Genomic DNA, 24,665 nt, shown 5'->3' on the forward strand with positions numbered 1-24,665 from the left:
TAAATGGCGGAAATCACAGTAAAGAGTGTTGTATGTGTCGGTTCAAACAGGTTCCACTGTAATAGGTTTAACAATAAAGTAATCTTCATCCTAATTCTCCGTCCAGACTTCTTCATTTATGAATGTTTGTAAATAAGAACGAAATTTTTCTAATTTCAAATTTATTACAACACATATAATGTACATCTTTAAGTAAATACATTCAGTAGAAAAAAAATACCATTATTTATATCTTTACCTAAAATATATTTGTTTACATGTCTGTTAATTGATGTTAAATATTAAAAAAAAAGAACTAAGCGATAAAAAATAATTCAAAATCGTCTCTTGAGGGTTTCCATAATCCATGGATGATCTTTCTTCTGTTAAAAAAAAATAATTAATACTTCACAGATACATGTATGATAATTTTTTGTTCAATTAAGAAAAACTTTTATAATTGAAATTTTCACAGTAATACTAAAACGTGAAAAAGGTTATTAAGATTAAATGATGTTTACCTAGTGACGTCTGATCATCATTGAAGTCGCCTTCACTGATGTCCCATTCGTTACTGTTGGATACCATGGGTAGGACCAGGACCCCGGGGACCATGGACCGTTAAGGAAGGCTCGGTAACACCAGTTAAACCAAAAGCCTCCTCTGTAGCCAGACCAAGTAGCACAGTTACCACCAGTCCACCTGTCATTGTCTCTGTCTGGGGTGGTGAAGTACCTCCCAGACAGATCGTAGATAGAGTTATCTGTATGTAACATACTGTCACCTGTAGAAATACAGATGTTTTAAAATTATAAGAACTTGTATCCAATCTCTTTGTATAAATTATACAATAAAATATGTTCATAACAGAAGTACAGAGAATATATCACAGGGATAATGGAATCATATAAGATATTATCTCCAATCTAATCTTCAATGATAATACTGGGGTACATTTAATTAACACAGGCGGCTTTGTGTGCAGAAAAGAGCGATACTATTTATTAAAAAATACAATACCAAAAATGTATTCTATTATTCATTTAGTATCCTATTAATGCAACGATAACATTTGATTTGTTACACTTCTCAGCTATGTTAAGGGCCTATATGGAAAATGTGACCTTTGCACCGTTTTAATGTGTATTACTTCTTTTAAAAAATTGTAACAAATCAACTGAATACTTGTAGAAAATGTAATATAGGTATCAATAATGGATAGGACTGGACCGTAGTTATTACCAGTTATATCGCATGTATCAGCTGTTTGTCACGTGACTTGTATCAAAATAGAATAGTTAAGCTGAATGTAGAAAATGGGGATAGTGCAAGGGCATACACTTGTTTTTCAAGAAAAAAATTAATACATATTAAAAGAAGTTTATATCCTCTACCTAAAAAGTGCTGGGAGCTAGTCAATGCTGTTTGCGAAGTACTTAAAATTTTGCCGAAAATGCTTATAATAGCTAAAAACGTCTACTTCTCTTAAATTCTGTTATAAATAAAATTACTATTATGCAGACCAGGATCAGCTCCCAGCACTTTTCAAAATATACACTATATAAGCAATTAATATTCCAAATTTCAGCTCAAACAAAATAGTCTATGCCCTTGCACTTTTGATGTAAATCTTGCTAATCGTTTTAGCTATATTCTCTACATTCCTTATCCCAGTGTAGCTTCAATGCTACTAGATAAATTCATATTCTATACATATTGTATTTAATAAATTATTTTCTTTTAGTTTTAATGATTAAATTAAAAAATTAGCAATAATATCTAATTTATTTAAGCATTCTTGTAATTATTAAACCAGTGAATCTAGTCCTCTTGATCACCCGTGCTGCGTCATGTCAAGGCTGATGACGTCATATTTGACAAAATGCTTTCTTCTAGTACTCGACTGTATTGCTATTTAGTATTGCAATTTTACAAGATTTTATAAATAAACGATTAAATAAATACATTCTAGTTGTTAATTACGCATGATCATTTTGTTAATTAAATTTTGGGGCTTGTTAAATTTCAATGACGTCACAATTCAACTTTCAATACGATGTACAAGGAATGTGAACTCTGACCTTCCTTAACATAGCTGAGTTTAAAGATTGATTTAAAAAATGACTCTGTCAAAAAGAATCTTGTAGATATTGTGCCTTAATATGAAATATTAATAAAATGCAATATTCAGCAAAATAACAAAGTAAGAATTGGTGTTCGAAAAATGTTTGAAAATATTTGATTTTCATTTCACTTCAAATAATTTACTGAACCGTGATGCAACAGACACTCAATGTTTACATAAGAAACATGACGTTAACCTTTCATCGCAAGCACTTGATTGCGCGATAATTATTTCTATGACGAATCATTTAAAAGATTATAACTTTTCTTATTTTCTGAAATTTCAGCATATATATTAAATGGAAAGGAATCGTTATTAAAACGAAGATTGAATGTTTTTGATTGATTTTTGTTTTACGTCCAGTCGGCAATATTTCAGTCATAATTTCGGCGAATAAATATTCTTACAATGTTAAAGATAGCTACTGGATATGCTAGTTACAAATACTTCCAATTGTACAGCATAATCTCGTTTGTTTTTAGAATATATAACTTAAAATTTCAACAACTTAACAATGTCAAATTAAATTAAATGTCATCGGAAATTGTGAATGTACCTACAAATGACATCATGAAATATTGAAAATCAATTATTAACACGGAATCAGAAAATTTCTACAGAGTATTGCAACAAAATTATGTAGCATTGACTTTTTATGCAACAATTTAATCATCTTTCCTTGAAAAGAAGTATATGATGATATTCATGATTTCTATGCAGTTTTAAGAAATTAACTTGAATACAGTTACCTAAAGTCCCCGTGGCAGGTCCTGCAAGAAAGAGTTGATATTTTCCTGTTTCTTTGGAGACAGAGAATCGGTCGTACACTTCATAAAACGTTGTACCATTCTGGAGAGTGATAGACACATGGAGGGATGAAGTGTTTTCTTTTGTTAACTGATGGATGATGTCATTTCCTGTATCAAGATATTGAATCAAATAATTATTCTAATGCTACAATCACATTAACAGAAGAATTATGTGAGTAAAGTTTCCAAAAAAAAGTTTTTAAGTAAATTATTGAAACTGAAAAGAAATATATCAAATAAAACATACATTTTAAATATTTAAAACAAAATAGAGTCAGTTAAAACACTTTCTTTATTTCTTTATCACTACCTTTTTTATTCTTAGTGTTACTGATCTTTAAATCATTTCTTATTGACATAAACTAATTCAGCTTTATGAAAGTTCTTGCTTTTTTTAAGGAAATATATGAATTAAGTCACAGTTTATATATCCCTTTTAAATATATAAAATACACATCTTAGTTATCTTAATATCTTAGTTGTTTCAACAAGTGTTGAACTACAAAATTTTATTTAGGAATTCAACAACTCCCAGTCAACTCAACTGATATTATAATTGAGCTGTTCTTGCCTATCTACCTTAGACATGAGGAGGAATGTAACCTTTAATTCATTTTATATATATTTGTCTAGAATTCATACAATTCCTGACGCACCTTCCCTGGATGTTTTTTGTGGACTGTTTACCATAACTAGACAATAATCTTATAATATGTTTACAATTTTTCCACACCGCAATTGTAAAATTGGTTTAATCTTTTTGTAATGTTCATTAATGGAAAGTTAATATTAAATATTAAATAATATTAAAATAGTGTGTGTCCAAATTCGAAACGAGATCAAAAGAACACTATTTACCTATCCAGATTTCTGTTTCTGGTGAACCAAACCCATTTTTATATTCTGTCCAGTTCCTGTCAAAGGTCACGGATCCATCCATCCGTTTTTGAATTGCCTTGAAAAATTAACATAACAGTTAAATTGTTTTTAAAACTGAGATAAATCTGCATAAAAACTTGAAAAGTGAAGACATTTCATTTATCTTACCTCTCCCCTTAGTAAGAAATTCAAGTTCAAATTAATTTACAAAATATCCGTCCCCTGATAACTATAGATTCAATTAAATTTGCATATTTTTTATTTAGTCCTCCCGAATAGCAAATCGAATCACAATCAAATTACAGTTGTTTTCTATATACATACTCTCTCTCTCTCTCTCTCTCTCTCTCTCTCTCTCTCTCTCTCTCTCTCTCTCTCTCTCTCTCTCTCTCTCTCTCTCTCTGTACAACAAATCAAATCAGAATTGAATTAAAGGTTGATACTGAATTCCCAGATTAATAGATCGAATCTCAAACAAATCACAGGTTGATATTAAATACTCATCTCCTAGAGAACATCAAATCTCAATCATTGTATACACCATTTATAACGCTATATTAATAAACAACACACCGTCCATCCCCCGCCCATTGTAGTCATGTCACAGAACACCTTGACTGGGATAGAGGTGATTCCAAAAGGAAAGATGTCGTACACGCTGTCGTTATTGTGTCCTTTATCAAGAATATCCTGACAGTCTGTAGCAGGAACTAAAAAAAAACAATCAAACAAACAAAACAAAAAAAAAACAAACAAACAAATAATCGATGATTTTTTTTGTATTTATATTTTGTATATTCTGTACATCGCATTACAGGATAGAGCAAATGGAAATGCAGAAAAATATCGAAATCTCAAGAATGAAAAAAAAAATGTTATTCTAAGTTTAAATTAAAATTACTTTATTTGAATTGGTTGTGGACAATTATGAACAAAAAAAAGCTTGAATGAAATTTCTACTCTTGATTGTGCAACTTTTTTTTTTAAATTTCTAATTTGTTAATTTGCTATCTTGTTGTATTGATTATTCTTATCTATTTTAATTCAGATATTTCTGCAACAAACAGAATTGATTTTTATTGGAAATATATAAATGATTTCAGCATATTTATTATTTATTAAAAAATCTTCATCACATGAGCATGCTTTTTAGAAATAGAAACTAAGCGATTGCTAAGTCTTAAACACGTTTCTGTAAAAAATCTGTATTATATTTGAAAAGATTTTCTGAACAGTACTTAAACTAGATATACTGTGAGCACTGTAGTCACTAATGGGTTTTATTTATGAATGATATCGCCACCTCCCACAAGATTATAATGGTAAAGTCCATGTTTGCTATGGGAGATTCGCAAAAAATGTCAGATCAGAAAGTAAAATAAGAGGTCACAATGCCATTATGTAATAAAGAATCTGTAAAAGTAGCATAACATTTTTTTCAATAGTATTAGTGGAGTTACAGATAAGAGATGGGTACTCTTCAATATTTTAGAAAGAATGGCAGTGTCATTGTTTTGCAATAGGGAAGCCAAAATATGTGTCCGATCAAAAAGTAAATTAGAAGGCCACAAAAGCACTATGTAACGAAGATTTTTTGAAAGTTAAATTTGGTGTGTTCCTCGAATGGCTACTCGAAAAAAAAAACAATTCAGGGGACAAACCTTTAATTTAATTGCATTCAGCGATATGAAAAGAGTTGTGGATAAGAGATTGATGCCCCAAAGCAAATGAAACGAAGGACAAATGGACTTTAACTTTACCATAACTACAGTCTTAAAACCAATCATATGATTACCAGTGTTTGTCTGTCGTCACTACAGCCTTACAACCAATCAAATGGTTACCAGTGTTTGTCTGTCGTCACTACAGCCTTACAACCAATCAAATGGTTACCAGTGTTTGTCTGTCGTCACTACAGCCTTACAACCAATTAAATGGTTACCAGTGTTTGTCTGTCGTCACTACAGCCTTACAACCAATGCATTCTTACTTATTGTAATTTTTTTATTATTCTTAAAGTAATATATACTAACCTTTTGTGTTTTTTCAAAGTTAATAATCTCATTAAATTATATGATAAGGAAAAATTAAAAAACACAACCTGAAATATAGTCTAGATTGAGGAAACGCACTCAAAATCACCATTTATATTTTGTCTAGTTAAAATCATTCAACGGAAATATTTAAGAACAAAGATATGGGTATTAATTCGCAGAAAATTGCATGTGATTTGGGATAAATCTCGGCATTTGCTCTTAATTGTGCTTTAATTAAACATATTTATATAGATTATATTCAAAATATTATTATCCAATGCTCATGTCAACAAAACGCAAATCTATATATAGAACAAATTATATGCACCCCCCAAAAAATAAATATCATTCTCAATTAGATTAATAAAAAGGCAGATTTGATTTAATAAGGGTAATGCTTTTATCTGAGACTGAACAATGATACAGGATACTGTTTTCTTTTATACTTATGAGGAAATGGATTTAAGCAGAAACCACATCAGTCTATACAACTATAGCCGAGGTTCTCTCTCTAATACTTTCCAGGGTTTATTTAGGTCATTATTCATCATAGAATTTTTAACGGCTTCTCCGTTATTTCGTCAAGAAGCACACTGCGAATGTAACCAATTGTCAGGTATGCTCCTCCATGGTACCTGATACCACTTCTATTGATTTGGAGATACTTCTTTTGATCTATTTTTGTTTTGTATTGTTAGAAAGGAATTTCGATTATGAATACTGTTCCTTATCTTCATATACTTCATTTCCCCAAACAATATATATATAAAAGGTTATACATACAATCATTAAAGAACGATCTCCAGCCTTTCTCTTCTGATGTTGTCAACATGTTGAAATTCCTGTGGAGCCGGCATTTCTTCAATACCTCATTATACCCAAAGACCCCACAATCTCCCCTACATTTCTCAGCACAGTCTTTAAACGATTTAGCATATTCTCCTATAAGTTCGTGTTCTGACTTTTTATCGTCAAACTCCACGTTTCTGGCGTACCTCCGAGAAAACATGGAATCGAGAGGCACCGTATAGTAGGCAGCAATATAAATTACAGCCAAGAGATTGCTCATGTTGTTTTCCGTGTATTACACCTGTTGTACCGTTTCTGTGAGGAAATTGCGAACAAATCTACCATCTAGCAGGTATAAATATAAAAGCCTCAGTGCATTGCGTACCACTGATTGGCTGATTGTTACGTATTTTACTTTCTCTGGAAAATCGATTTTAGATCAAGAATGACTGGATCTTTAATTGGTCTAGAGATGATAAAAATGGATTTTATATTTTAAAGATATCCTTTGAATATCATCACGATGCCCGTCTTTCTGTACGTCCGTCTGTTAAGATTTGGGGAACCAATCTCTAATTCACAACAACTTTTATAACACTAAATGAAATGTCATGAAATTTCACAGAAGCTTGAAACATAGTACCGTTGTACACATCAAGTTTGTAGATCGAACAAGGATTGATTCAGAAGGTTGAAATTTTTTTTTATCCTGCCTCTGATAAAAATCGTGAAATTTCATTGGCCGAGAGCAATACTGCATGAAACGATGTTATGCTGTCTACCCACCTCACATTGCTAATGTGCCCCCTCCACGTGACCTACCCACCACACATCATCAATAAACTGCTTTCACGTGACCCGCACGGAGCTTCATATCTGACGTCACAATGCGTATGACGACAACGTACAAAGGATGTAGAACGTCTTGCTTTGACATTCAGTGAAAGCGGTTTATTGATACTATCAAAATATAATCTTTTAGAAAACCATCGGCAGGATAAATTCGTTATGTAGACACTTAGAGGGGTAATACGGAAATATGTGGGGTCCTTGAAAAAATGCGTATTGGGCTCGGCTTACGCCTCGCCCAATATGGATTTTTTCAAGGACCCCACATATTTCCGTATTACCCCTCTAAGTGTCTACATAACTAATAATATATAACGTTTATCAAGTTTTGCATCTATTTTTAGTTTATGTTACGTACCCTTAAATTGTAAAAGTGAAGAAAACTCATTAAGTGGTATACAAAATAAAAATTATGACCTCACATAAAAATGATATTCTTGTTTCATCAACTTGCTTGTCAATAATTTACCTCGTTTAAGACATGGTTCATAGGTAGAGCATGAGCTTGCGTATCGAATCAAATGAGATATATATAATCCGTATGCAGGTGATAAAGGTATATTGCTGCATGAGTAAGGGAAGTTGACGATAGAAAAGTTAAAGTCATCACGTTTATCATGAAGCTTGGTTTTTATAGTACCATTAATGCCTTTTTCAAGTAAAATATCCAAGTATGAAGCAGAAGTGTCGGACTCTGTGGTATCTTTTATCTCAAGCTCACCAGGATATATCGTGTCGACGTAGGAATGGAAATTATCATTATTAACTGACAATACGTCGTCGATATATCTAAATGTTGAGTTGAAGGCCACAGCAAGTGTTTTTTTTTCTTTTCTTGTATAAAATAACGCATAAATTCTGCTTCATATGAATATAAAAATAAGTCTGTTAATAACGGAGCGCAATTTGTTTCCATGGAAATTCCAATAGATTGTTGGAATACCTGGTCTCCAAAAACCACATAGATATTGTCAATCAGAAATTCAAGCATCTTCTTGATCTCAATTTCAAAGTACTTATGTGTGCAATCAGAATCTGTTTTAACAAAATAATTTTTCAAATGACCAATGACGAGGTAAGTAGATTTACGAGTTCCATTTTTTAAAGAATCAGCTGTCAATGATATCAAAAAGCCTGGATTTTAATTTGTCGTGGGGAATTGTTGTGTATAAAGTTGAAAAGTCTTATGTTTTTAAGCTGTTGAGATTTGTAAAGTCTTGTGATTTCAAATTGTCCAAAAGTTCTTTAGAATTTTGAAGTATCCACATCTGATTCACACCACTTCTTGAATATATAGTTGTACAGTACTCTTGAAGTTTTTCCTTCACTACTGTCAATATTTTAGTGAGAAGTAACGAAAGAGGCTTGGTTGAACACTTACTGGAACCTGCAATGTATCTTTGTGTGTAAGGATTCTTAGGTCAAATACAAATACGAGAGAGATAGAGAGAAGAGAGAAAAAGAGGGAGAGAAAGTAATTAATAGAAATGAATATGCTAGGTTTATTCACTGTTTAGTCGTTTGTATCTAATGGGTCTTATTTTTTTGTTCTCTTTATTTTATCTCTGTGTAGATCATACACATATATTTTAATGTGCCTTTGAAAAACAATTGCATTGTATTGCACAAGCTGTTAATCTCCTTTATTTAATAGGCAGTTATTTGCTAACTTAGCTAATACTATTTAATATCATGTCATGTATTTGTTCTATATGGTCTTATTTAAATATAACGCTGTAGTACTGATGAGGTAAATATTCTTGAGGAGGTTTGATACCTTTGCTTACTTAGATGTATAAATTACTTTTAGTGTGATGTTAATAAATATTTATTGAAATTCGCATGATGTAAACAAGTCATTTTCAATCTCAACACTTGGTTTAACACAAATTTTATAGACATTGATATTTGTTTGATCCCTGACTTTCAATTTCGCTAAATGGCCTATACTTATCTTATATTAATGCCGGTTAATAACTCATCACTACATGTGTTAGCCTTTAGGGAAATGGATCTGTTCACTAGAAGACATTATTTTTTCACCGTTAAATAATTCAGAAGTGAAAAAGAATAAGAAAGATTATGCAACCTCCATGTGCTTATTGCAATTGACAAAGCAATCGATATCATTATCTGTCTTTGTAATAATTTGAATTGTATTTGAGTGGACACAATGCTCTAGTCAGCAAATATAATTTATAATTACCTGGAAAGAAAAATCCTGACTGTTGTCCGCATAAGTAATTGTCAGGACATCATGATCATTTTTTCTTTGCTTTTTATCATAAGAAGGAGCAAACGGAGTGAGTGACTGTTCTGAAGGGAATGCTCACTTATTCCGCAGCACAATTTAGTTAGAAATGAAAATATCAGGGATTTTTTTTAAGATAAATAAATACATACTTTATTAGGATAGAGTATTCTTTTTAGGACTTCACTGATATCTAAAATATTATTTTATTTTGTAATATAAAAAATAACAATTATAATTGATTGATTTGAAAAATAATTTTCCCTCTTTCTTTAAAATATATTCGTTCACAAGTTTTCTTATTTGATGTCAAACATTAATTAAACAGATAAAGATTAATTCAGAATCTTTTTCTTTATTATAAATGATTTTTTTTTCTGATAAGATAATGCTTCACAGAAATAAGAGCATTTTTTTCTTTAAAAAAATCTCTTTTATCCATAGAAATTTTAAATGAAATAGAAAAAGAAAGAAAATGTTTAATGAGGTTAACCTAGTGCTGTCTGGTCATCATTATCGTACTCACAACCTCATTGTCAAAAGTTTAAGACAAATAAGTAGACTGAAAAAAGATTTAAAAATTCATCAACACTCAATCAACAAATTTCACGCGTTACATTAATCAATACGTATCAACTAGTCCTAAAACTTAGTCAATAATTCACAACTAATTTTAAACTATTTTCAAAATAGTTTTTACGCTAATTTGAAACGGGATCAACGACCATTTTCTAACAATGCAAACTTCCGCTTCCGGATATCCGAACCATTTCCATATTCAATTCAGTTCTGTCAAAGGTCACGGATCCATCTATCCGTTTGTGAATTACCTTGAAAAAATACATAACTTGTTTTGAGGATTTGAGTGTATCTGCATTAGAACTTTTAATTGAAAAAAAATAGTTTCTATTTTCTTACCTAGTCATATTATTTAATTTCTCTAAAATACTTGATTCTGATTAGTTAAAAAATTATTTTGATAACTGCATCAATAAAATCTAGAGTTCGCTTGCACTAAGCAGCCTGAACTAACTTTTTTGTCTCTGCATGTATATATTTCCCCACGCTTCCAGCTTAATTCTTTAAGACATTTAGATGTATCGACAATCGACGTATTGTCAATTAATAATGATGATTTCCATTCCTACATGCATGTTGATATGATATATCCTGGTGAGCTTGAGATAAAGGATACCACAGAGTCCGACACCTCTACCTCATTTTTGGATATTTCACTTGAAAAAGACACTAAAGGTTTTCTAACATCCAAGCTATATGATAAACGTGATGACTTTACTTTTTCTATCGTCAACTTCCCTTACTTATGCAGCAATATACCTTCATCACCTGCATACGGAGTATTTATATCTCAGTTGATTCGATACGCAAGAGCATGCTCTACCTATGAACAATTTCTTAAACGAGGTAAATTATTGACAAGCAAGTTGATGAAACAAGAATATCAACAGTCTCGTTTAAAGTCATCATTTCGTAAATTCTATGGTCCATACAATGACCTTGTCAGCAAATACAATTTATCATTGAAAGAAATGCTGACTGACGTTTTTCATACCAATTGTTAGTCCATTATAATTATTTATACACTGAATTGACACGGATTTGTTCCGTTATTTCCTGATAATGACAACGAGCACACGGCGGGTGGGACTGGTCGACAGGGGATGCTCACTCTTCCATGGCACCTGATCCCAACTCTGATGTTTCGGAGGTCCGTGTTTGCTCTGCTCTTATTTTGTATATTTGTTTAATGGACGTTGAGATTGAATACTGTTCGTTATTTCCATATCCTTCTTATGCAGCAATATACCTTCATCACCTGTATACAGAGTATATATATCTCAGTTGATTCGATATGCAAGATCATGCTCTACGTATGAACAATTTCTTAAACGAGGTAAATTATTGACAAACAATTTGATGAAACAAGAATATCAGCTGTCTCCTTTAAATTCGTATTTTTTTAAGTTCTATTGTGGATACAATGACTTTATCAGCAAATACAATTTATCATTGAGCCAAATGCTGACAGACGTTTTTCATACCAATTTTTATTCCATTATTGATACACTGAATTGACGACGGATTTTTTCCGTTATTTCCTGATCATGACAAGGAGCACACGGTGGGTGAGACCGGTCGGTAGGGAATGCTCACTTCTCCATGGCAACTGATCCCACCTCTGATGTTTCGAAGGTCTGTGTTTGCTCTGCTCTGATTTTGTATATTGTTTATTGGACTTTGATTTTGAATACTGTTCCTTATATTCATATCCTTGAAGGAATAAATAAATACTTTTACTTAAATAAATATTTATCTGAATTTCAAAACCTGTCCGTTACGTTCCTGACTTATTTTCTACTTTCGTTTCTTTTTTTAATTATCCCTCTTTGCTAAACAAATCAAATCGTCTGCATAACAGCAATACAGTTTTTGGAAAGAAAGAAAGATATCGACATACTTTTGATATTGTTTCGAAATTAAACTTTTCGTAAAGTTATATTACACCTAATCAAATTCTCCTCATAGACGAGATTTCTATTATACGCTTGTTTGAAATGTTAACAGTGCAAAGTGAATTTCATCTGATAAAAAGAAATCAATTTGGAATATTCATTCATAACAAATATCGGGGACTCAAGGGGGTCCTAGTAAATGCAAAGTTCACAAAAGTATCCCACTTCTTCATTTATTTAATCTTTATTCCAAAATGAGATATAATATTTTCTCGTTTCATATTTTTTTATTCATAAATGGGAAAAAATATAAAAAAAAATATATTCTATGGTTATAAGAAACCGGCTTTGAAATTTTACCTGAAAGATGTAAAACTTATTTAGTGCTACCTGTGACAGACCCCTACACTAGATATGATAATCTTGAATCGGTTGACAGTGCATTGTAAATTCCATGTGATGAAAAGAAATCTAATATGAATATTCATTTATAACAATTATCCGGGGACTTCAAGGGGAATGCAGCAATCGATATGGAATATTCATTCATAACAATTATCGGGGGATCAAGGGGATCCGCGTAAACGCTTAGTTCACAAAAGTATCCTATTTCTTTAATGTTTACTCCAAAATGAAATATTACATTACCCGTTGAATATTTTTATTCATAAATGAGAACTAATATTAAAATATGATTAATTTATGGTTATAAGACATGGGCTTTTAAATTTTACATGTAAGATGTGAAACTTATTTAGCGCTACCTGTGACAGACCTCTACACTAGATAATTATGATAATTTTGTCTCGATCTCAATTCATAGGCGCCTATTTCAAATTTATTTCAACTGATTTTATAAATCTAGAAATACTAAATTGTAAACCTTTTTCTCTCAATTTAAAAACTCGGTAAATGTCATTCCTCGGCCCTAGATAATAATGATCGGAGGTCAATTTTGAGACCTGTCAATCAAACCCGAGGTAGGAATAAAATACTGAGGTAATTTTTGAAGCAGTGATAAGGCATTGAAAACGGGGGAAATCAGGAAGAAAAGAAAAAAGGGAGGAAAGAAAAGAAGTCAAATTATCATAATCAAAATCCCATACTACCTGTTCATGTATAGTACTGGTTAGACAAAATGACGGAAACAAAAGAGCATGGTTGATTTGTACATTATACATACATATATGCAAGGTAATTGGGATCTTTTTTTATTCTCTTGCACGAATGAAAAATAATGTAACTTATCTTATTTTTTTCCTTCTAAATGAAATTTAATGTACTATCAAGAAGAATTTGACAAATAAATAAAGAAGCAACATTGTTATTAAGCATAGGCGTGGGAATAAAGGGGGGGGGGGTAGGGGGACTTTTTTGCAAGGATAGACATTTTCTATATATTGAAAATTGGGGTTTACCTTTTTTGTGGGTTTAATCCATCCCTCCCAACTTTCAATTAGCCCCTCCCCCTACTCTCAATTTGCTTCCTACGCCTATGAGAAGTTAATATTTTTAGCGTTTTAAATGTTCTATTGGTGTTGTTGATTAATTTATGACACTTAATTTATGATATTAAAATATTTTTTTATGTTTTTCCCTCCATAATGGCTTAAAAAACTTTCGTTAAACTATATCACAAAACAGCACCCGGCTTCAAGACTGTAACGTGTTCTGGGTCCGATGATTTAGATGAGTCCGCGTGATATTAAAAATGATCAGATCTACAGAAAATAATTACCAAAATGATTAAAATGAAAAGGAGTCAATATATACATATATTTTTTAGGATTATCTATCCCTTTATTATAAAAGCAAATCAAAAACAAAGAACAAAGATCGGGTTGTTGACGAGCTCTGTCCGGGGTATGTATCTCAGGGATCTGTCCCCAGCCGTGTCACTAGACGGCTGAATCCCTTTATACTTCACAGGCTTCAGCTAGGTATAAGAAGTAAATTAATATACACAGTTAATATTACTGTATATAATCAAGGAAACACAATACAACACTGGGCAGTTGTAGTAATCAATAATGAAACGTCTTTAAATCTCAGTCACCGTACCTGCTGCTTTGCCACCTTCTCTGCTGACAGCTGATCACAGAATTACCAACTACCTCAGATGCGCTCATATATATACTTGAGCGACACCCGACCTAACCTCGGCCTATACCATATGCCTAATAATAAAACCCGATTGCAACTGAATCTCGAGCCCGATCGTCACATGACCATAATATGAGAATAGTCAAAATTTCATTTCATTATGAATCTTTAAAAAAAATTGATAGTCTAACAATTATAATACAAATGTTCACGTACTTCATAAGAACTAAGGACATTCAAACTCAAAATGATTACTTAAGTCTGTTTTCATGTACTGGTCTTCAAGCTTAAAGAAGCTAGTGACAAAATGGAAGTTCAAAGTTCAATTGACCCATCCGTATCTCCCACTTCAAGAACTCCAGAATTTTTCGGATGACTTTTAAGCAAAGATAGACATGTTCTATGCATTGAAAATTGGGGTATACCTTCTTTGTTGGTTTAGCCCCCCTCCCCCAATTTCAATTGCCCCTCACCCTTTGAATTTGCTTCGGACGCCCATGATAAGTGAACAATTTATTAAGCCTTTAAAATGTTATATTGGTGTTGTTGATTATTTTATGACACTTTATTTATAATATTAATTTATTTTTTATATTTTTTTTTTTCATGATGATTTACAAAACTTTCGTTAAACTACCTCACAAAACAGCACCAGGCTTCAGGATCATAATATGAGAATAGTCAAAATTTCAAATCACTATGATTTTTTATAAAACCAATTTGATAGTCAAACAGTTATACAAAATGTTCAAGTACTTTATTAGAACTACGGATATTCAAAATCAAAATGATTACTTAAGTCTGTTTTCATGTTATGGTCTTCAGGCTTAAAGAGGTTTCGCTTTCCGACAAAACAAAAGTTCAAAGTTCAATTGACCAATCCGTTTCTCCCACTTCAAGTATTCATGAACTTTTTAGATGAATTTGTCACACTTTTGTAGAAACTGTTAGATTTGAATGGGGCGATTAAAGTTGTTCGCATTTAAAAAAAAAAAAAAACCTTTTAGGATGCATTGGTTAATAAGAATAACAATAGCTTATAGGGAAACATGACTATGGTGCTACTCAGTTTTTAGTCCAAAATATCTTCTTAAGTTTTTCCGGGTCTTTACGGTTTTGAAGTTTTACCTGCAAGATAAAAAGTAAAATAACAAAAACGTGGGAAAAAAATGGAAAATTAAGTTACTTTGCATACAAAACTATAACTACTAAAAAGAACGGCATATTTTGGTAATTTGCATTTTTTCCTTAAAAGTATACACGCTATAACTTGCGCCAGTTAAAATACGATTGGAAATTGATATAATTTGTTTATCAATAAAAGTTACGAAAATACTGTAAATTACACCATTAAAATTAAACGCGTTACAAAGTTATCAAATTATAATTATTTATTATCCTGCAAGGAAAGAAAAATAGCTATTTTTAAATAAATCCATCACGTGACGCCGTCGCCACTTTTAGATTGATAAACACACGTGGCGTAAAGAAAACAAGGTAGGTTGTTTGAGATACTACTCACTTTTGACGTGGATAGCAAGCGTCTTACTCTTAATGGTACTTATATTTTAATGTTTTCAGTATCAACCATCTTGTCTGTTATGAATTATATCGACCTTATATTAAAAATTGTTGTTAAAATGCAACATACCTCGTTGTCTGTGATTTCCCGTGGACACGTGTTTCTAAATATAGGCCTTCTGTTTGCGCACTTCCTTCATCAATATTCATGAAAAAACTGAATTCTTAATTCGTAGATATGTTTAATTGTTTTGTTATTACAACGACATCTATAGTACAATTTTGTGGAAAGTATTATTTTTCATTACACTTCATGTGTTTTAAATCATTAATCATTTTGTTTCATACTAAATTTGGTGTTCATATAGCGTATATGACTTTAACAAAGATACGGATGGAGAGAAAAACAAAGCAAGTTTTTGTATCAAACAAGTAAAGCAAAACACTTCATAAATTAAAAAGAAAATCAAGTCATTGTGAGCTTATTTTATTATATTAAAATTCTTTTCTTGCACTAATGTTTTTCCTTTAAAAAGTTAGAAAGGAAAAAAAATAGATTTTGAAATATTAGTTTGAAATGATCATACGAATATCCTTTTTTCTTTTTATTATTATTTTTTTTATTATGAACCCATTGCAAAGTTAGGAGGAAGGAACAACAACTTTGGGTGGGAGATCCGAGGGGGGGGGGGGCTCAGGTTGATAAATGCACGTAGAACCGGGGAGAGGGGGTTGGAGGGGTTGAATGGCTCTGTGGTAACTTCTAAACTTAATTTTTTATTGTTGAAAATATTTACTAAATGGTCTCCCTAATTTTTTAGTGCAGTTTGTAAAAGTATAGTCAAATCTGGGTACGCGTAATATAATACTGCATGTATGAAATTTGAAACAGAAAACAGTTCGATTCCTACCACCACCGACCCCCTGCAAAAAACGATTTTCGATGAAGTTCAGACCAGTTTCCGATTGGGGGGATTTTTTCTTATAAGTTTCGTTTCTCTGGCTGTATCAATCCCTTCATTTTGCTCATTCAAAAAACTGCATGGAAAAATATGGGGGCATCTCTTAGGAGAAGTTTATTCTTACATGTTTTGTGTTGCAAAACATGAACATTATCAGTACTATATCTAATAATTTTCTTTTTAAATATCTCAAAATCTATTATACAACGGAATCTGCATGTTTTATCCGACATGCACAGGAAGGCAAACTACAAATGTATGTGTTGGAATGAACAAGGCTAAGTTTTGCCTCGTGTAAAGATCATGAACATAAATAAAAGGAGAAATGAAATTAAATGGCGGACACCAAAGTAAAACGTATTGCAAATGTATCGGATTAACCAGGTTACACTGTAATAGGTTTAACAATAAACAAATTTACACCCTAATTCTCCGTCCAGAAATCTTCATTTATCCGTATAACAAAGAAACATTTCTTATTTCAAATTTATTACAACAAATATAAAGTACATCTTTTACTGAATACATTCAGTATCGCTTTACAGAATAGTTCAATCCAACTTCCTTTACCGAAAACATATTTGTTAACATGTTTTTTACTTGATGTTAAATATTTGAAAGGAAAGAGTCCAGCAATAAAGATTAATTTAAAATCGTCTCTTGAATCAAAGAGGATTTGTCTGATTGATGGATGATCTTTTGTCTGTTAAAATAAAGAGAATAATTTAATGTTTACAGATATAACAGCATATTTTTCAATTGAAAAACTTCTAAAAGTCATTTGTATTTTTGTTTCGGAAATATAAAATAAAAAAAACTTGTAATTAAGATGTAATTATGTTTAACTAGTTCCGTCTGACCATCATGGTGGTCCCCTTCACTGACGTTCCACTACTTACTATGGGGAACCATGGCCAGAACCACTCCCCCGGTGACCACTGTTATATTAAGATGTAATGATGTTTACCTAGTGACGTCTGACCATCATGGTGGTCCCCTTCACTGATGTCCCGTACTCTACTGTGGGATACCATGGCCAGGACCAGAACCCCGGGGACCATTGACCGTTAAGGAAGGCGTGGTGACAATCATTGAACCACCAGCCTCCTCTAGTGTCACTGTAAGCAGCACAGTTACCCCAACTCCGCCCGTCGTTATCTCTGTCCGGGGTGGAGAAGTCCATCCCAGACAGATGGTAGTAAGAATAACCTAACATAGCGTCTCCTGTAAAATAAAAAAAATTCATAGACTTAATCGATTCACATATATTTAATCTAATTGTCAATAATACAGTGGTGCATTTAAGACAGACGGCTTTGCGTGGCGTTCATAAATACACTACAAAATACATTGTGCATTTTATTTGCACCTTCTCTAAGGCAATAATGAACAATAGGTTGTTACACTTAAAAGATTGAAAAAAGGGTACTGTAAAATAAGTATGTTAAATATTTGTTCTTGCAGAGACTGTGACATTAAAATGTATAAAATGCAATATGCAAAATTTAGAAGATCATTCAGAATGATTAGAAGAAAAAAATTGTAAATGTATTTCAAATATTTAATTTTCATGTAACTCCTTACAATGTATAATTTAGTGAACCGTAATGCAACATACAAATATTGTTCACATTATAAACATGACATAACTCCTTTTTCTTAAAAAAAAAAACGTTTATACTTACGACATAATATTTCACATGAGATAAGATTATCTTTTCTCATTTTATGAAATTTTAGCAGACATAAAAAAGGAGATTTGCGTATTTTATTTTAAAGTTAGCTTCTAGATATGCTTGTTACAAATGATTCTTATTTTACAGCATACCCTTCTTGTAATTGGAAAATAAATAAATAAATAAAGTTTTAACTGCAAAGAAATGACTAATTCAATGTCCCCGAAATTTTCATCTACAACTGGTATCGTGAAATATTTAAAATCTTTCATCAAAACAGAAAAGTTAACAGAGTATTACCAAAAAAAATAACATTGACTCTTAATAAAACAGCGTAATGATCTTTGAATGAAAAGTTTTTATGATGATAGACGTGGTTTGTGTTCAATTTTAAGAACTTAACATTAATACACAGACCTAAGGTTCCCCTTGCAGGTCCTGCAAGAAAGAGTTGATATTTTCCTGCTTCGTCAGAGACAGAGAACCTGTCGTACATTTCATACAGCGTTGTACCATTCTGGAGAGTGACAGAGACATACAGGGAGGAGGTGTGTTCCTTTGTCAACTGGTGGATTACGTCATTTCCTGTATTAAGATTTATTGAAATCAATCATTATTCTAATCCTGCAATCACACAAACACAAGAATTACCTGAGTTAAATAAAAAAAAAACCTCATTAAGTAAATTATTTGAAAAGAAATTTATCAGCTATAATATACATATTAAATATTTAAAACAGAATAGAGTCAGTTAAAAAAACACACCTTCTTAATTTCTTTATCGCTAGCATGTTTCTCTTTGTCTTATTACACCTTCTTTAAATCATCTTTAAGTGACATGAACTAAATCTGCTTTAGAACATTTCTTGTTTTTTTTTTTAGGAAGTATATAAATTAAGTCATACTTTGTATTCCCCTTTTAAATATATTAAATGTACATATTAGTTATCTTAATATATTTAAGTTGTTAAACAATTATTGAACTACAAAATTTTGTTTAGATATTCACCAGCACTCAGTCCAAAAAATGTTACCCTGTACATAAATCAATATGTATTATCTTGTTTTAAAATTAATCCTTCAATCGCAGATATTTTTAAAGTATTATTAAAATAGTGTTTGTCCTCATTCGGAATAGGAACAAAGATCACTTTTTACCAATCCAGACTTCTGCTTCCGGTGAACCAAACCCATTTTTATATTCTGTCCAGTTCCTGTCAAAGGTCACAGATCCATTTATTCGTTTTTGAATTGCCTTGAAAAGATACATGATAGTTGAATTATTTTGAAAACTTTGAAATCTGCATCAGGACTTGGAATTGGAAAGAAGTTTCAATTCTCTTAACTATCCCCTTAGTAAGAAATTTCAAATTTTCAAATTAAATTACCAGATATCAGACCCCTGAAGAACTTAAATATTTATTTAATTAAATGTGCTTATTTTATACTAAATTCTCCTGAATAACAAATCAAATCTAAATCAAATTACAGGTGCATACTAAAAACATACTCTCGCTCTCTCATTAACAAATCAAAGAGCAAGAGCCATATTATGCATAAAATGGCCCTGTGCTTATATCAATTAATTAACTATCACCCTCTTTTCATTTTCATATATCAAAATAAAGTAGAAACTTGGTGCTTTCATGTTCTCTAATGAAAGTTTGATTTGAGAATCGAAATATTTGAAAATAAGCTTTGAGAAATGCAATGTTCCTGACATTTGCAGAAAATATGCGTATTTGACCACCTTCAACAAAGAATTAAAATATGAGCACAGCTCACGATCCAAAAAATAAAAAGTGTTTTCTGATCTTCAGAAATAGACCTTTCATTATGCATTGGTATATATTGGATCAGATGTTGTGCTCTATAAGAAATATTGAAAAAAAAATGCTTCAACTTTAGGCCATTTTCAAAGCAATTTACAGGATATGAGGAAAATGTCGCATTTTATGACGTCATAATGTATTGCCTAGATATGAAATTACGTCACAATGAAAAGATACGTGCTCAACAATAGTCAAAGTGATAAATACTGCATTTGCAAATTAAACTGAGTGGTTTTGAATTTTCAGAAATTCTCAAGGCCAAAAAAAGCCCAAAGTGGCTCTACCTCTTTGAGCCAAGATTCAAGCTTATACTAAATTCCAATCCCCAGATTATTAGATTGAATCTCAAACAAATTACAGGTTAATTAATACTAAATAACAATTTCCTAAGGAACATGTAATCTTTATCAAAGTACATGTCTATTGTATACACTATTATTTGAAGCTGTATAAATAAAAAAGCATACCGTCCATCCTCCTCCCATTGTATCCATGTCACAAAACACCTTGACTGGAATAGAACTGATCCCATAAGGGTAGATGTCGTACACACCGCTGTTATAATGACCTTTATCAAGAATATCCTGGCAGTCTGTGGCGAGAACTAAAGCAATAAAAAAACAATTGATGATTTTATTATGTTTATATATTCCGTAGATTTTGTATATCACATAACAAGGTAAAGAGACACAAACAGATATCAAGCTTAAACTAAAATGTATTTATTTAAATTTATTATATTCTTATCTGAAACAATAGCGCAGAAAAAAAACTATATATGACTTTGCGCTTTTTACATTAATAAAATAATAATTAAAATAATAAAAAAAAAAAAGAACTTGAATGAAAATTTTACTCTTGTAAGTGCACTCTATTTTTTAAAATTCCAATTTGTTATTTTGTTATATTGATTTTTCTTATCAGATATTTCAGCAACAAATAGACTGGATTTTTATTGGAGATATTTAAGAGCAGAGCAAACACGGACCTCTGAAACAGAGGTGGGATCAGGTGCCATGGAGGAGTGAGCATCCCCTGCCGACCGGTCACACTGTAGATATGTAACGATGATTCTGTGAAAGTTTCATTAAATTGCATTCAGCAATATAAACAAAGTTGTGGATAAGAGATGGATGCTCCAAAGCACAGGGAGGGACATACGGACCTTAACTTTACCATAACAACAGCCTAACAACCAATCAAATGGTCGTCAATGTCCGCTGTCGTAACTACAACCTAACAACCAATCAAGTGGTCGTTAGTCTTTTTTCTGATATAACTTATTTTAAAAAAGTAAAGTGAAGGTGCACATAAGCACTATGTAACAAAGATTCAGTGAAAGTTCCATTAAATTGCATCCAGCGATATTAAAAAAGTTGTGGATAAGACATGGTTGCCCCAAAGCGAATATAGGGAGGGACAAACGGACCTGAACCTTACCATAACTACGGTCTAACAACCAATCAAATTGATCGCCAGTGTTTGTCTGTCGTAATTACAGCCTAACAACCAATAAAATGGCGCCTGTATTCATCTGTCGTTGCTACAGTGTTACAACCAATCAAATGGTCGGTAGTGTTTTTTCTGATATAACTACTTTTTCACAGTCAATCAAATGACAGCCAATGTTTTTTTTTCCTGACATGAGTATTTAAAGCTGAACACGACTCGTAAATAGGCATACGCCATTTTTATAGCATTATCTACAATATATCAATACTAGGGTATACTCGTCGCTTTCGTTACACCTGACTGCTTTATTGCCACAGGTATCGGCGTGGAATGGCGACCCATGTTCGTGCTGGTTATCTTGCATTACCTTTTTGTATATATTTTATTGCAGTTAAGTTTATCTATGTTGTTTGTATACTTCTCTGACTTATACAGCTATAATTGTAAATTTATTTGGTATCTTACTTTCCTGCATTAGACGAAGTATTACACGATATTATTCTCGCTACCAGGTCCTGTATAGCATACGTCCGTCTACATCGGTATCGACTGATTAAACTGAACAGTCTCTAATTCTTGCCCTATTTATCTGGGTCTGCAGGATAACGAGTCTCGGGAACTAAAATGGCGGATACATATCTTTTACGAATCGTGTTCAGCTTTAATTCACGGAAGCAAAAGAGGTTCAGTTTATAAGCACACAAAACCTTATAAATATTAAGTACTACAAGAAAATTATGTTCCCGTATTAATTGAAAACTACTTTTTGTCAATTTTAAGATTTGATCCTGTATCTCTGAAATTCATTCAAATGAGAAAAAAAAAAGAAAATAATCAAAAACTATTTTTACTTTTTCATAATAATATTTTCTTACCTATTGAATTTCTTCAAAATTAATAATTTCATTAATTGATATGATAAGGAAACATTAGAAAGCTGAAAAATAATCTGCATTGAGGAAACGGAAACAAAATCACCATTTATGCATTGTCTAGTTAAAATCATCCAACAGAAATATTTAAAAAATATGTGAATCAACTTGCAGAAAATTGCATGTGCTTTAGGAGAAATCTCAGCATTTGCCCTTAATTGTGCTTTAATTACACATTTTTATATAGTTTATATTTAAAATATTATTATCCATACTCATGTGAACAACACGCAAATCCAAATTCATGAATAAAACACAAATCTACATATAAAAATAAAAAAACCCTCCCCACCACCAAAAAATATTAGCATTCTAAATAAGATTTATAAAAATGCAGATTTGAATAACTGGTAGTAGGGGTAATGATTTAATCTGATACCTGAACAATAATACTTGGTATTGTTTTTTTTTCAAACTTATGAGGAAATGGATTTCAGCAAAAACCGTTTCAGACTATCAACAATAGCCAAGGTTCTTTTTGTTATACTGTCAGGGATTTATTTAGGTCATTGTTCAACATAGAAGTTTTAACGGCTTCTCTGTCATTTAGTCAAAAGTCACATGACGAATGTGACAATTTCCCAGGTATGCTCCCCCATGGCACCTGATCCCACTTCTAATGGTTTAGAGATCATTTTTGGTCTATTTTGTATTGTTTGAATGGAATTTTGAGTATGAATACTGTTCGTTATTTTCTTATATTTCATTCCCAAAACACTATATATAAAAGTTAATACATACAATCATGAAAGAAATATTTCCAGCCTTCCTCCTCTGATGTTGTCGACAAGTTGAGATTTCTGTGAAGCCGGCACATTTTCAATCTTTCATTGTACCCTAACACCCTACAATCTCTCCTACATTTCTCTGCACAGTCTTTGAATGTTATAGCATACTCTCCTAGAAGTTCATGTTCTGACTTTTTATCGTCAAAGTCCAAGTCTCTGACGTATCTCCGGGAAAACATAGCAGCCAGGGGCACCGTAAAGTAGGCGGCTATTAAAAAGACAGCCCAGATGTTGCTCATTTTGTTCTCTGTTTAGTATGTTAACTATGGGGTTTCTGTGAAGAAACTGTGTTTTTATCTTCAAGTTAGCAAGTATAAATATTAAAGTTTAAATGCATTACGGAAACGTGATCATCTGGATGGTACGTAATCTATGCTTTACCATCCTGGTAGATCGAATTTGTGAAGGAAATCACTGGACATTCATCATTGAAATAATATCTAATGCTGAGATATTGAAATGATGTATTGACTATTTTTTGTATGTTATCTAATATAGATACAAATTTTGAATCCGTTTTAGGATAAGTTTCATTTGACATCTAATACTGACCTTATTGTAAATGATGTATCATTTATAATTTGTATTATATATAACGCCGAGCTAGATTTTAACTGCTAAATATATATTGAGCATGACGCAGCCAATATGAGTTATATTTATAATCAATAATTAAGATTAGACTCTTATATATCACTCTATTTCAAGTGAAAGTCTACACCTTGTTTTAGGATAAAATTCATTTGACATCAAATACTGACCTTAATGATAAATGATATATTATTTATATTTTGTATGATATATAACGCCGAGCTAAATGTTGACTGTTACATGTATATTGAGCATAACGCAGTTAATATGAGTTATATTTATAATCAATTATAAAGGTTAAACTCTTATATGTCACTCTATTTCAAGTAAAGTCTACTACTTGCATTTCTGAAAATATACACTGATTACGGCTTTCAAAGTTTTCTATAGGGAATGGGCCAAACCCCCATTCTCTATAAGAATTATAAAAGTAAATTTTAAGGATATTGAAATCTTTTTCTTAGTGATCGAATTGGCACAATGAAAACCGTCTTTCCTTTTGTCTTAAAAAATCAAAAAAATAAATAAATAAAAATTGTTTGCACGATCAGTATGTACTGGTTTCAGCTGAAAGAGCAGACTACAACATCGAAGAAATTTGTAAATTATTTCAATTA

The 24,665-nt window shown here is 31.6% G+C and overlaps 2 protein-coding genes across 2 annotated transcripts; both read right to left on the bottom strand.

Annotated features, from left to right (window-relative positions):
- Positions 1 to 2,773: 2,773 nt before the first annotated feature.
- LOC134278596 (ryncolin-4-like) lies at positions 2,774 to 6,897 on the bottom strand. The gene is made up of 4 exons (XM_062760898.1): positions 6,612 to 6,897; positions 4,366 to 4,502; positions 3,772 to 3,868; positions 2,774 to 3,021 (listed from the first exon to the last, which is right to left on the bottom strand). The coding sequence occupies exons 1-4, from the start codon at positions 6,895 to 6,897 to the stop codon at positions 2,774 to 2,776; spliced, it is 768 nt and encodes a 255-aa protein (XP_062616882.1).
- An 11,280-nt stretch (positions 6,898 to 18,177) lies between these two features.
- On the bottom strand, positions 18,178 to 23,726 carry LOC134278598 (angiopoietin-4-like). The gene is made up of 5 exons (XM_062760899.1): positions 23,411 to 23,726; positions 20,753 to 20,889; positions 19,612 to 19,708; positions 18,871 to 19,038; positions 18,178 to 18,182 (listed from the first exon to the last, which is right to left on the bottom strand). Exons 1-5 carry the CDS (start codon positions 23,694 to 23,696, stop codon positions 18,178 to 18,180), a joined length of 693 nt encoding a protein of 230 aa, XP_062616883.1. The 5' UTR covers positions 23,697 to 23,726.
- Positions 23,727 to 24,665: the final 939 nt, after the last annotated feature.

This window comes from Saccostrea cucullata, unplaced genomic scaffold, assembly GCF_032062105.1.
Source record: "Saccostrea cucullata isolate Sc308-1 unplaced genomic scaffold, CSIRO_AGI_Scuc_v1 ctg2787, whole genome shotgun sequence".
Lineage (NCBI taxonomy): Eukaryota > Metazoa > Mollusca > Bivalvia > Ostreida > Ostreidae > Saccostrea > Saccostrea cuccullata.